At 38.9% G+C, this 14,134-nt stretch overlaps 1 protein-coding gene, 1 long non-coding RNA gene and 1 other non-coding gene across 6 annotated transcripts in view; 2 read left to right on the top strand and 1 right to left on the bottom strand.

Annotated features, from left to right (window-relative positions):
• The window catches only part of LOC145546842 (uncharacterized), a 28,955-nt gene extending 19,716 nt beyond the window's left edge, over positions 1 to 9,239 (bottom strand). The window contains exons 1-3 of the long non-coding RNA XR_014083344.1: positions 8,549 to 9,239; positions 8,008 to 8,356; positions 1,206 to 2,541 (exon numbers count right to left, since the gene is read on the bottom strand). This is a non-coding gene — a long non-coding RNA (uncharacterized LOC145546842). The remainder of the gene's footprint in view (positions 1 to 1,205; positions 2,542 to 8,007; positions 8,357 to 8,548) is intronic.
• On the top strand, positions 829 to 933 carry LOC145521651 (U6 spliceosomal RNA). Its single transcript, XR_014065564.1, has one exon. It is a non-coding gene; the product is annotated as a U6 spliceosomal RNA (small nuclear RNA).
• Positions 9,240 to 9,332: 93 nt separating the features above from the next.
• Positions 9,333 to 14,134, top strand: part of GRID2 (glutamate ionotropic receptor delta type subunit 2) — a 1,592,807-nt gene continuing 1,588,005 nt past the window's right edge. For all 4 annotated transcript variants that reach the window (XM_081594858.1, XM_081594839.1, XM_081594831.1 and 1 more), the window contains exon 1: positions 9,333 to 9,823. In XM_081594858.1, coding sequence (XP_081450984.1) covers positions 9,736 to 9,823 — 88 coding nt within the window. In that variant the 5' untranslated portion in view covers positions 9,333 to 9,735. The remainder of the gene's footprint in view (positions 9,824 to 14,134) is intronic.

Here is a 14,134-nt window from a genome sequence, read left to right on the forward strand (position 1 = left end):
CTTTCAGAATGTGTTTAATGACTGTGCCAAACAATGGACCCTCTCTTCACATTCTTTCTCTTTACCAGTGGTAATCGTCTATTGCTATTACTCAGTTCTGGACTCATGGTAGGGGCAGGGAGTGGGTTTTTGGTTTATCTGATGAAAACTCAGTTATAGACAGCATCTGTTTCCCTGGGGATCAGGAAGGGGGTTGTGGAATTATTCTTGTTTCTCTCATCTCAGTGACAGTCATATTTGGACTTGTATTTGTAGAGGTTATTAAACAGATGAGATGATTTTGCTCCTCCTTGCTCCCAGCAGTGGCACATCGCTGCTTTATACAGCACATGATTGTGACTCATAAAGTCTTTTTAGTCCAAACTCTAGTGGCAGACATTTTTGATTCTATCACTTTCCCAGAAGCAGTGATCTTTTCTTGGTTTCTGATGTCAGAAAGCAAAGCTCCTAACCCTTCCCTAGAAGCTGATGAGCTTTGCTTCTACACAAACATTGGATCTTTGCCTGGTCCCTGGTTAAAAGACAGTTTGCTGTCCCTTCCTCAGCAGTGTAAAGCATTTTTCTTCCTAATGAGAAGAGCCCATGCAAGTGCACCATATCTTGAGACTGTTCTGCCTCCACTATGCCTGCAGCAGTTATGAGGATATTTCTGGTTTCCTGCCTTGCTCTCATTCCTTTCCATGAGCCCCTATGTAGATCCATAGAAAAGAGCTTATGAGTGCACACTGTCTTGTGTCTGATGCCCCCAGTTATTCTAAACCTTTACGCTGCTTCAAATTCATCCTTTGATATTTTATTAAAATTTTTGATGATTTCTTCTTACCTGCAGTGCTTGCTTTCACAACACATATACTAAAATAGGAATGATAGAGAAGATTAGCATGGCCCCTGTGCAAGGATGACATGTAAATTCACGAAACATTCCATGTTTCTTTTTTTGGACTTCCCTGGTGGCTCAGACGGTAAAGCGTCTGACTTGGGTTCAATCCCTGGGTCAGGAAGATCTCCTGGAGAAGGAACTGGCAACCCACTCCAGTACTGTTGCCTGGAAAATCCTATGGATGGAAGAGCCTGGTAGGCTACAGTCCATGGGGTCGCAAAGAGTCGGACAGGGCTGAGAAACTTCACTTTCACTTTCTTACCTGCTACACCAAATATTTCCTCTGTGCCCTGCCAAAGTGAAGAAAGTTTGTGTCCTGTCTCACCTTAGAGAAGCTTGCCACTTTTTGGAGCTTAGTTTACTTTGCTGTCTGATTGCCTCAGCTTCCTGATGGGTTCCAGGAAAGTTACACTTTTATTAGTTCAGTTGCTCAGTCATGTCCAACTCTTTGTGACCCCATGGACTAAAGCACGCCAGGCTCCCTGTCCATCACCAACTCCCAGAGCTTACTCAAACTCATGTCCATCGAGTCAGTGATGCCACCCAACCATCTCATCCTCTGTCGTCCCCTACTCTTCCCGCGTTCAATCTTTCAGAGCATCAGGATCTTTTCCAATGAGTCAGTTCTTCACATCAGGTGGTCAAGGTATTGGAGTTTCCGCTTCAGCATCAGTCCTTCCAATGAATATTCAGGATTGATTTCCTTTAGGGTTGACTGGTTTGATCTCCTTGCAGTCCAAGAGACTCTCAAGAGTCTTCTCCAACAACACCATTCAAAAGTGTCAATTCTTCAGTGCTCAGTTTTCTTTATAGTCCAATTCTCAGATCCGTACATGACTACTGGAAAAACCACAGCTTTACCTGTAAGGACCTTTGTTGGCAAAGCAATGTCTCTGCTTTTTAATATGCTGTCTAGGTTGGTCATAGCTTTTCTGCCAAAGAGAAAGCGTCTTTTAATTTCATGGCTGCAGTCACCATCTGCAGTGATTTTGGAGCCCCCCAAAATAAAGTCTCTCACTGTTTCCCCATCTATTTGCCATGAAGTGATGGGACCGGATGTCATGATCTTAGTTTTTCTGAATGTTGAGCTTTAAGCCAACTTTTTCACTCTCTTCTTTCACTTTCATCAAGAGGCTCTTTAGTTCTTCTTTGCTTTTTGTCATAAGGGTGGTGTCATCTGCATATCTGAGGTTGTTGATATTTCTCCCGGCAATCTTGATTCCAGCTTGTGCTTTATCCAGTCTGGCATTTCGCCTGATGTACTCTGCATATAAGTTAAATAAGCAAGGTGACGATATACAGCCTTGACATACTCCTTTCCTGATTTGGAACCAGCCTGTTGTTCCATGTCCAATTCTAACTGTTGCTTCTTGACCTGAATACAGATTTCCTAGGAGGAAGGTCAAGTGGTCTGGTATTCCCATCTCTTTAAGAATTTTCCACAGTTTGTTGTGATCCACACAGTCAAAGGTGTTGGCGTAGTCAATAAAGCAAAAGTAGATGTTTTTCTGGAACTCTCTTGCTTTTTTGATGATTCAATGAAAGTCAGCAACTTGATCTCTGGTTCCTCTACATTTTTATAGATCATCCAATACTTCCTTATTTTTAGGATCAGAGCAATGTTCTCCTTTGTCTTTGTACATCCTAAGCAGAAATGGAATCTATGAAACATTTAAAAGAGAAAATATGTTTATTGTTGAGGGATATATTTTTCTTCATCATATAAGTTCAAAATAGACACAGTAAATTCCTAGTGTAGCACAAAACAGAATCACTCCCCAGATATGTAAGTAGGGATAAACCAAACTACAAATCTACAATCTGGCTAATATAGCCATCCACAAACACAGGAGAAAAAAAAATTATTTTTGAAAAATAATGTAACAGTATAACAAGGAATGTTCATTCTGTGCATAAAAGGGGGAAATTAACAGTTATATAAGTGTGAATAGTCTGGGTTAAGTAAAAGTTAATAATTTGTTACCTAGAAACCTCTTCATGTTTTTTAATATGTTAATGTACACTCTAGATATCTAAAAAAACTTTACTTAGTAGTTTTAATCTTATGTGGTCACTAAATCTCATCCACCACCCTAGAACAAAGAATTCCCTAGAACACAATGGAAGATATGCTAGTTCAGATATTTCTAACTTTGTAGGCATTAAAATTTTTTGTAAGATTGCTTCATTTTTATAACCTTAATATTGTTTTTAATTCTTTATGGTCCAGTTCTATCTTGATGAAATTTCTTACAAAGTGATAAAGGAGCATGTTGTAAAAAAACAGTGAAACAAAGTGTTGACAATATGACTCATTTTATATTAGCTAACTTTAGATGAATTCTATCATATTTAATACAAAATTTAATTTTATCCCTCTTGCATTCTCTTTAGTCATATCAACCATACTGTGAATAAGTCAAGTTTAAATTTGGGCAGATTCATGTTTGGGCTTCTGTTGCTGAGATAATTTTTTATGTCATATCCCAAAGAACCCTTTCAAAATATCTTTCATAATTTTTATACCAAGAGATAACCACTATTTGTGTTGTAAACGATGGGACTGGTAAATAGGTGAAATGATCTTACTAACAGACTACTTTGATACCTCATTAATATGTTTATTCTGCAATGAATCAAGATATTCATCTTATGCTGTCTGAATTATACTCCACAATATTTAAATTTTTTATTTTATCATTTCACTTATGAGATAAGTTATTTATTCGTAATTAATTAAATGTTTAGATTCACCATCAATTTACAGGACCAACAAGGAATAAGGAATTTATTATATCTGACTCTATACTGATTATGTACTCTACCCACTAGGAAGTGAAATGAAATGTTTAGAATTTAAACACTACTTTGAAAAATCCTGTAAAGCCACTATGTGTGTGTGTAAATGACTGAATATTGACCAAACTTTTGTTTCTCTATTTAAATTTTTGCACATGATATCTGGTATAAAATATATTTTAAGTTAAAATGTGCAGTTTTCTATCTGCAGCATATTGCACAAACATACTCGTATCTTAGCTGCTTCTGTGCCCAAGAAATATGTTTCAAAAGAAAGTTAATTTCAGAATTAAAATGGTTAACCATGGGAAAATAATAAAATATGATTTTAAAGGGTCAGATAATTGATATTTATTATAGTTGACATCATGCATTTCTTTTTGCTTTTGACCTAGTTGTTAGACATTTGTTTCAAATGATATGCCACACCAGAAGGATCAATCATATAATTCATAGACAATTTCCATCTTCCATGGCCAAGTAAAATTTCTTAACTCAAGATGTATAAAATATTTTTTCTGTAGAAAAAAAGATATAGTTAAATAAACCTCATTTTAAAACTGTAACATTTACAGAAAAAATTTGAATGCTATAATATATCACAGTGTTCTAATTATCCCTAACATAGGACTGATTGTCATATTATCAATGATCATTCTATTGATTTTTAATTCTGAAGTAACTGATAAAATTTCAGAAGGCATGAATAAAGCAGATATAAGAGCATGATAATAGATATTTACTATTTTTGCAAGCTTTAGAAGAAATAAAGCTTCAGAAAATCAAGTTACCAAAAAAAGATCACTTAAAGTATCAAGTTTACTTAAATATAGTAATTTGATTAATACGGGTTAATTATACTCTGGTAAACTGTTAAGTATTGAGACATTTCAAAAAGTAAGCTGATTAAATCTACAACAAGCATGGCTGCCATCTTGTGGGGACAGGAAATAATGTAGTGAGGGGCCAATCTCTGTAAAGAACCTTTGTTGGCTTTTAAGTCATCATTTGACCTCCATACACCAACTGCTTGGTATTTAATATTAATATTCCACTTAAAATTCCACATCCACATCCAGACAGAACAGATAAAAGGTCTAAAGTAAAAGAGGTCTACCAATATATATAACTGAACTCTTGTTACTAAAATTTCAACATCATGGCTAATGTATGGACAGTGGAAAAGTTATGAAATTCAAAGTTTTGACTTGAATTAGCTTTAATAATAGATGAGTTTGGTAAAGTGTTTATATTTTAAAAATTATCAAATAATCTAGTTGCAGAATTTGGTTGGAATTTGCATCACATTGAGTTAGAAGAAAATATGACATTGCTCTGGTAAAGCAGCTTTACAGATTTAGAGAAAGCTTTGAAAGGGAGGAAAGAATTAAGACCTTAATGTGGAGGGAAGGAAGGGAAACAGGAAAGAGGGATGGAAGGAAGGAAGGGAGTGTTACCAGTCACTAGTGTTATGGGTAAAACAGTTTGACAGAGTAGAAAGGGATGAGTCTTGCAAGGCTGACCTAAAAATAAAAGAACATAGGATACCCAATGTGAATATGTTATTATGATATACAGGAATATGTGTAAGAATGATTTTCTCGAAGCATATTTAAAAGTAAAAAAATGTGTTTTCTAGGTTCAAGTCCTTAAACAAATTATCAGTACAACTTCTGGGACTAAGTTTCTCATCTTTTTCTAGAAAACCAGACATTGAATAATAGAGGCCTTAAGTTCCCACTGAGCTCCTAACTTCTTTGATCTACATAGTATAAAAGTTGCTTTTCAGCCTCTCAAACAAACAAACAAAAGTTCCTTTTTCACTTCTGCAAATGAACAAGTCAATTATAATTTTACAGTCATAATTTATTATTGCCTGCGTATATAGTCAGTTATTGCTCTTATAGCTTTTTTCTTTCATATTCATGTTAAAGTTATATGATACTTAGACACCTTTTGTTTGCCTATCTGTATTTATAACACTAATCACACAATTATGGTGAATTAGAAAGAAGGACCAAAATGCATTATACTCCATTTTTTTTTCCTATGGTAGTCAAGTTAATTTTCTCCTAATTTTTAAGTATACTTCTCATACATTTACTGATTTTTATGCTAAAACAAAATAAATTTCTTGAGTAACTGAATATTATTGAAGAGTTCTTTAAAAATGACTAATGTAAATTGACTTACTGATGATATAACATCCTATGAGCAGTTAATTTTTAAAATTAAGACACTGGTAACTTTAGTATTTTTTAAAAGTGAAAATGAAATATTTGTATGTTCCAAGTATTTTCATTAAGTTGCTTTCTTTACACACAGTACATTGTAACAATTAAAGGAGATTGTGTCAATCTCCTTTAATTAATTCATGTCTCCTCAACAATGTAAATTAATATTCCTCCAAAATTATGTTTTTCCATAAAAAATCATTATATTTTGCATTTTAAAGCTGCTAAGATTATCTACCATTTCTTCAAATTATTGATGTTCACATCACAACTAATGATTGAATGAAGTGACAGTCTTCACATAGAAACAATAAATTCATAAATCATTGTTCAATTACATTTTTATTCCTAAAATTAATCACTGGTTATAAAACTTTAGTAAATGAAAGCTGTGTTTTTTCTCCAAAATATGTTATAATGTCACAGTTTTGAATTTCATTGCAGCAAACTACTTTAGTGATAATGCATGAATTACAGCTCAGTTGCCTTTACTAGACTAACAAATAGACTTTATCAAAAGCCTATATAAAAGTGGAGCCAAGGAATTTGTTAATTTTTCCCTCTAGAACTTAACATCTAATTTACAGATTAAAAGGCTGACTAAATATTAAATCATGATATGCAATTTTCTAAAATAGAAAATATAGTTAACACAAAAATTAAAAATGTATTTAAACTTATATTCCACACAAAATCTATTAATTAGAACTCATTGGACTCAGAAATTATTTGGATGGAGGATTTTGGAATGATGAAAATGTTTTCTTCCTAATACACTAGAACAGATTTCCAATAGAGAAGATAGTATGAATTGTCTGTATTTAGCTACCTCCAGCATTGACATTTATTAAGCAAAGACGGGGCCAGCTAATGTTTTGAAGTTCCACCTAGTTCTCTGTTTCTAAGATATTAGAGTGTTTTTTCCATGTTAATAGTTACTTCACAATTTTTTTTTCTTGGTTGGGCATATAGTAACTCATCAATTTTTTTAAATGTCCTTGTGAATAATAAAATATAATAGAAGAAAACTATGGGGAGATATATCCATTTTTTTCAAAGACTTCATAATCTGTAACAACAAAATATGATCCATGAAATTGAAACTGAACCCTTAAAAAATAAAATGATATCAACAACATCAATAATATCAATATTGAATCAATGTGTACTAATAGAAAAAAATAAAGGAATGATGAAAATTGATAGGAATTAATCAGTGGTTGCTTTTTAGAAGCACTGATTTATGCCAAATTCAGAAGGAAGTGATGAATTTCAAGTCAACCAAAGGGCTCTATGTAAAATGATGCAGTGACTAAAATATGAATAAGCTATGGTCCTCACGCTCAAGGAATCAAGGGTGTAGCTCAGAATTTGTCCTGACTCTAATACAAAAGTAGAGTGTGCTGTGAAGAAGGAGAATGAGTTTATTCCATACGCTATTGTTGTTTAGTCTCTAAGTCATGCCGGACTGTTTTACGACCGCATAGACTATAACCCAGCTGCCTCCTATGTCCATGGAATTTCCCTGCAAGAATACTGGAATGGGTGGCCATTTCCTTCTTCAGGGGATCTTCCCAACCAACAGATCGAAATCAGTTATCCTGCATTACAGGCAGATTCTTTACAGCTGAGCTGCCAGAGAACCCATTTATTCCATATGATTCCCATGTTAAAGGACTGGCTGTGACTTCATGGGCATAATTTGAACTAAGCCCTTGAAGAGGCTGAGGAGAGTGGTTGAGGGGATGAATAGAGTGGAGGCCTTTCAACAGAATTATTAACCTAAGTAACAATATGATAGCACAACATTTACCTCAATGTTCAGGGAAAAAATACACAACGTGAATGAAAGAAACCATTTCACAGAGGTGAATATACAATTATGTTTGGCGAAATAATAGCCTAATACACCAGACTAGAGAGAAGCGCTCAAGTGAGAGTGTAAAAGGAAGAGTTTTGCCAAATTTGGAGACAAGGGAGGGCTCCAAGGGTTGAGGAATTGGATATCCACAAATGCCAAGTAGCAACCTTCCCCAAAGATTCCAATTATGATTGAAATATTAGGCCTGTTTATACCTGGCCTCAACTACTCACTTGGTTTCGTTAACAAATCTCCAGTTCGCAATGAGGCCAGACTGGATATAAGTCAACCATTAGAAGAAAGGAAGTCACAATCCTCAGGATTTTAAGGAGAATTCTTGAAGAAAAACCTCTCATTCTGGTACTGGGAGGCTGTCATTCAGTACCTTCTCAGCTCTTTCCTTGGAGAAGTAACCAACTTCCTCATTCTGCATTAACATACAAGGTCTGTGGCGAGCTAGTTAATGTAATGTTTTTATCAAATGATTCACTGAAGCATGCATTTGTTTCACGTAATTATTAAATTTTTAAAATGTCAAGATCTTCTTTATCCTTTTTCTATCCCGACTGCCTAAAAAATACACTGGAGACAGAAAAAAAAAAAATCACTGTATGAAAGGTAATTAGCACGCCCTCCCCTTTATATATATAACTTTATAATTGAAATCTCATTAAAAGCTTTCTAGGTCTCCTTTTCCCTTAGTGACCAGGTGTCCCTAATTTGTTTTTAACCGATGTGACTAATTTCAGGCAAAGACTAGAAAAAGTCTGATACCTGTTGGAGAATTGCAGTAACAAGGTTAAATAAGTGGGGTGGCTTTTTTAGTTTGGCTTTAACCTCCTTAAGGAAAAAAAAAAAGGCTTCAACGTCTTTTCTCTTAGAGTCCTGCCTTTTTCTCAGTCCCGGTTGAAGATTCCAAGGGAAATGAGAGCACTATTTTGTTTCTCCCTTGTATTGCAGATAGGGGGAGGAGGTGGTTATTAGAGAAAAGCTCTTCCTCTCTCGGTTTTCCCCTGTCTCCGCCTGACAGCACCGCTCTCTCGCGGGCTCGCTCGTTCTCCTAGGTGATCCATTTCTAGGCAACGTGGGTCTAGAGCTGAAGCTGCCAGGCTCGCTCCTTGCTCGCTTCCCGCATCCGGCCAGGCGAACCGCTCCAAAAGCATCCTGCAGCCCGCGGCGGCTTCCCTCCTCCGGCCCGGCCCCGCTGCTCGCACCCGGCGCAACTCCCCCGCCACCGCGCCCCAGCGAACCGGCTCCGCGGGCCCGCCTCGCCGAACTCCGCTCCCGCCTCGCGCAGAAAGGGAATTTTCTCTGCATTACTATCTGCATTACCTTGAAGTTCACTTTTACTACCCCTCTTGGAGAGGGCTTTTCCCCCTCCCTACTGGAATCTGGCTGTTCCGCTCGGAATCTCCTAATCTTGCCACTTAGATTTTATTTTGGCAGCGAAGACAAGCGATTCTCCGCGGGCCGTTGGGGCGGGGGGGAGGGGGGCTTTTTCGGTGGGGGGAGGGGGAGGGGAACATCCGGCGTGAGGCGGGGGGTGGGGGGGTGGTCTGTTGGAAGTTGCGGCGGAGCTGGGACTGGAGACCCGCGGCCCCGGCGCAGCGATGAGGATGGTCTGAGCTCCAGCCTCTCCCCCCTGCCCGAGAACAACGAGGCTGGACACATTTTTAAAAAGCCAAACTGCAAACAACTCTGGCGATGCCAAAATTCCCCTCTAAGTGACACGGCTTCGCGAAGGAGGTTTCCTCAGGCTGGGCTCTTTCTGTTACTCGCTCTGCCTTCCTCAGCGACGATTAAAAGCTTTGGTCTGGTTATAGGAATTTAGGGGGGGGGAAAGGAGAAAAAAAGAAAAAGCTTGTGCTAAACTATCGTGACCTCAAACTCTTTGGACTTTAAATATTTATTTTTAACACTGAAAGAAAATCCATCCTAAAAGAGAATCAGCCTAGGAGGAGATGGAAGTTTTCCCCTTGCTCTTGGTTTTGTCCGTCTGGTGGTCTCGAACCTGGGACTCGGCGAATGCGGATTCGATCATTCACATCGGTAAGAAAGGGCTGGTGGTGCCCGTGGGTACTTTGACCGTTTGGTTTCGCAGACGTTTTCCCTTTGCTTCCCCCTCTCCGCCCTCTGTGTGGCTTGTTGGCGGTGGCTTCGGTTCATTGCCCCTTCCCGCTATCCTTCCCTCACACTTGTGCAGTTTTCTGGAAGGATGTGGATGCTGAACCTGGACTTGTGCTGTTGTTTCGCGGTGAATCCTGGAGCGTGGGCTGTATGCGTGGGGTCTCAATTTACCTCAGCGTGCGTGTGTGCCGGGGAGCGCTGGGGGATTCTAAATGTGTGAGGAAAGGAAGTTTCATCGACTCTACCTTCCATATTATTTCCCGGATGCATATTTGCACCATTAAAAAAAAATATATATATATATGTATCTTTGGGGGGAACAGAGAGTCATCTGCGAAGCGAAAAGAGCTGGGGTGGGAAGATGGGGGTGGGCGGTGGTGGGCGAGAGCTCCCTTCGGATCGAACAGGTGGTTTTGCAACGCGAGCGGGCCGCGTTCGCCGCAGCGCGTGCGGCGGTGACTGGGTGCTGGCGGCGCCCCCAGCCTCCTGCTCTTCTTGCTGTCCTCTCGGCTTTGCGGTACTCAGGCCGAGTCGCTGCCACCGTGACGGGAGGGGCCGGTGGCCGTGTCGCCGAGGACCGGGAGCCGCGCACCTCGCTGCCTGGCTCGCTCTCCCTGGGCCTGGCGCGGCGACGAGAGTGGCCTCCGGCGCAGGGGGAAAAGCGGGAGCAGAGGCGCGCGGGCTGCCCTCGTGGGCTGCCTCGCAGACACCTGCCTCGCCTCGCCGTCAACTCGCGAGTTGCAGCGCCAGGCCGAGAGCAAAGGCGCTGGGGCTCGGGGCGGCCTGACTCCGGGAAGGACGCCGAGCCGGCTTGGAGATGCTTGTGGCCCCACCTATTGGCAACCAGACGGGCCGAGACTGACCGCGGCGGGCGCGGGCGCGGGCGAGGGCGAGGGCGAGGGCGGGTGGGGGCTGCGCGTCATTATCATGCACCGCGCTCGCGGCTTCAGGCTCCAACTCTTCTCACTTGCTAATCCGTGAGAGCTGAACGGAGACCGGCTCTTGCAGCCTTTTCTACGTTAATGCGATGATTTCCTTTTCGGAAATTCACGTCCGCGGGCCAGCGAGGTTCATTTACTGCGCTGAGGAGAGGGCCCTCTTGGGGAATTTTTCCGGGCACAAGACTTTTATCTGCCCACACGGCTTGATGGTCTGTAAATTGAGGCGACAGATGGGTCGCAGCATCTCCCCATTCCGTCCCCCGCCCCTCCCCCAAGCAACACACACAGACACGCACGCGTGCGCGCACACACACACACACGCACACGCACACACTTGCGTCCTGAAAGGGGAACCTGGTGCAGGTGGAGGTTGTGTCTGCCCTAGTCAGGGATTTGTTTGGTGTGTGAACCCACAGAGGCCAGCCTCAGCTCCAGGGGGCTCCCTCTCTTGGTCTCAGATGCTGTCTTTGTAAACATGTCTGCCATTCTCTATCGTTTATATCAATAGAACCATATAGGTCCCTGTGCGAGGAGTAGTAAGGTCAGGGTTCAGAAAACCTTGTACGTAGGCATTTAGTAAATTAATCACTAGATAGCTTGCCTACTAGATCACAGTTTGCCTGGGGGCAACAGTGCCTGTGGGTTCAGAACTTTTCAGGGAGAAATTGTGGCCTCATTGAGAGGTTCAATAATGTTCTGATAAGAGTTCAGAAATGACGTATCCTCCTGTTAAAGAAATGAAGTACATTTAATTTATATCCAGTTGTAAATGACTGAAGCAGAAATACAGATTTATATTATCACAGTACCTTTACATTCACACTGTGTTCAGGAGTTTCTGCCTTATGCTCCTCATTGCTCAGAAGCGAGGGTGTGGATAAATGCTTATTTTATTGCTTATTCAGTGGTCTACACGATAAGTACTTCACTTGCAAACACCTGCAGCTGTTACTGTCCTCTACCAGATGAATACTATCTTGCAATGCAGTCTGGGCATTTGTTTCAAAATAGAACACAACTATTATATTTTTTCCTTTGAGTTCTGTCAGTCAGTATGACATGGCTTATTTATTCATAACCTGACCTGCCACCCCAAGTTACTGTGTACAAATAAGAGATTTCCTTAGAAAGCTGATTGTATGCATTAAATGTATATATTGATACTACTGAAAGAAATAGTTACTTCTCAGATAATTTGACTTGAACTCAAGAGTACATTACACAAGAAAATTACCATTTTTATAGACTACCTAATATTGCCATGAAACTAGCAAATTAATGTTGTTTCAAATGCTTCATATCTTTTATAACATACTGAAAAAAGTTATCTCCTAAATTTAAAAAAAAATGACCAAGTGTAATTTATGTGCATGTCAGAGGTTAAAACCCCCTTTCTCTTCCACCCCCATCCTAGCTAAACTATAATACATTAAAAACTGAGTAACTATGTCGAAATTTTTAAAGTACCAGTTAATAGTCATTGGATCAGTTTACTTACTTGGTTGAGTAGGAAAAGATAATTATCTTTAGGGGGATACTCTTCATTTAAGTATTTAATTGTGAGAAATACGCTTATGGCAAACATTATTTCAGGACTAAAGGGATAAAAGTGATGAAACTGGAGGGGAAGTGAATATTTCAACTCTATAGATATAAAGAGATATGCAGAAATGAAAGGTTTTCACAGCCTCATGTGATGTGTTCAGGTAGAAAGTAGCTGCAATATGTAGTTCAGGCGAGCTGGAAAGATAAAAAGACACTGCTCTAATAAGTTCTTTAAATATTGAATCTTTTTTGGTTTTGAACCGAAGTGTATGTATGCAAACTGTCTCTTCTTACTCTCTATTTTTATTTCATGCAGGTATTTTTTAATAAAATCAATTGTATATTTTAAATTCATATATTTTGGAGCACATTAGTTCACTGCAATGATGAGATATATTATAATGGTTAAACTCTAATAACTGAAATGAAAATGTATTTATTAGTCAAAATGAACTAATGTAATTACTTTGAATGTCTGTTAAATCATATTTAAAGATAATTGATAATTATAATACTCTTGTTTAATACACAGGTACCTATAGTACATGCACAGTGTTTAAAAATCACCTCAGTTGTGATCTTCTTTGCCCCCCCCCACAAGGAAAGGTCTTTTGACATATAAAAACTGCAATTTTGAATTATGCTTCTACTTTGAGCTTGTGCATTGATTGAGTAATTTCATCAGACTCACATTACTTGATTGCTTAGAAGTTTCCTAATGATCTGCATTCTGTAGGAAGAACCAAAAAGTCGTGAGTGGAATGGCAATGATATTGTGTTTTATGAGGCTATTCAAAAGTCGCTCTGATTTATGTAGCTGGAAAGCTCCAAAGTCTTTGAGATTAGCCACGCTGACTGCTATTTTCTTCATACATAGTCGTCCCACACTCTTTACTCCCTAAACACAACAGGAGTTTAGAGCACTGCTTTAATTAAGCAGGGATTAGGTGTTGTTTCCAGTCAACCACACAGTTTGTGTCTTGCTTCATATCTAACACAGAGGATCTCATGTTTTAACAGTTTAATGTGTGCTCATTTTTTTATCTGGTTCCTGTGCCCACAGAACTGATTGAGATGAGCTATGCTCAGCTATATATCTCTACAAGGGAACACTCAAACAGTGTACTTATTCATATATTACAAAAACCACTAGCATGTTTCTATTGTTATCGGTCATGGTAAAATACCTTATGCCAACAGGGAATATAAATAAAGCACTTATGCATGTTTTTCTCATAAGCAAATGATACTTTGTCCTCTGAGATCATAATCATCAACTATGACATGTTTGAGAAGCCTAAGACAATTCACAGAATATTTTCATCATGAGAAAATTTAAAGTACAAAACTGATGGGTGAATAAAATGTGTCACCACATTATAAACATTATAAATAAAATTGATGTCAAGTTTAAAGCATTAATTTCCGTTACTGCTGCACCGAGGACAGTTTTATCAAATAGAGAATGTAGTGGCATTTCCAGAAGTTGTACTGTGTCTTCTGTCAAATTGTTTTTTTTCAATTCTTCACATGATTTGCATTGGTTAGCCTTCAGGAGTCATCAAGAACTCTCTACTGTATATTTCAGTGATTTAAGTTATCCTTTTATTATTTACAATAGTTGTTTGCTCCCTAAGTTATAGATAACTTACACTGTAAACTTCTAGAAAGTATTAAGAAGTAGCTTCCGGATATAAAATTGGGATATACTTTTTGTATCAATAATACAGTTATTTGAAGTGCAATT

The sequence above is a fragment of the Giraffa tippelskirchi genome, chromosome 1 (genome assembly GCF_054371585.1).
Source record: "Giraffa tippelskirchi isolate mGirTip1 chromosome 1, T2T-mGirTip1v1.2.pri, whole genome shotgun sequence".
Lineage (NCBI taxonomy): Eukaryota > Metazoa > Chordata > Mammalia > Artiodactyla > Giraffidae > Giraffa > Giraffa tippelskirchi.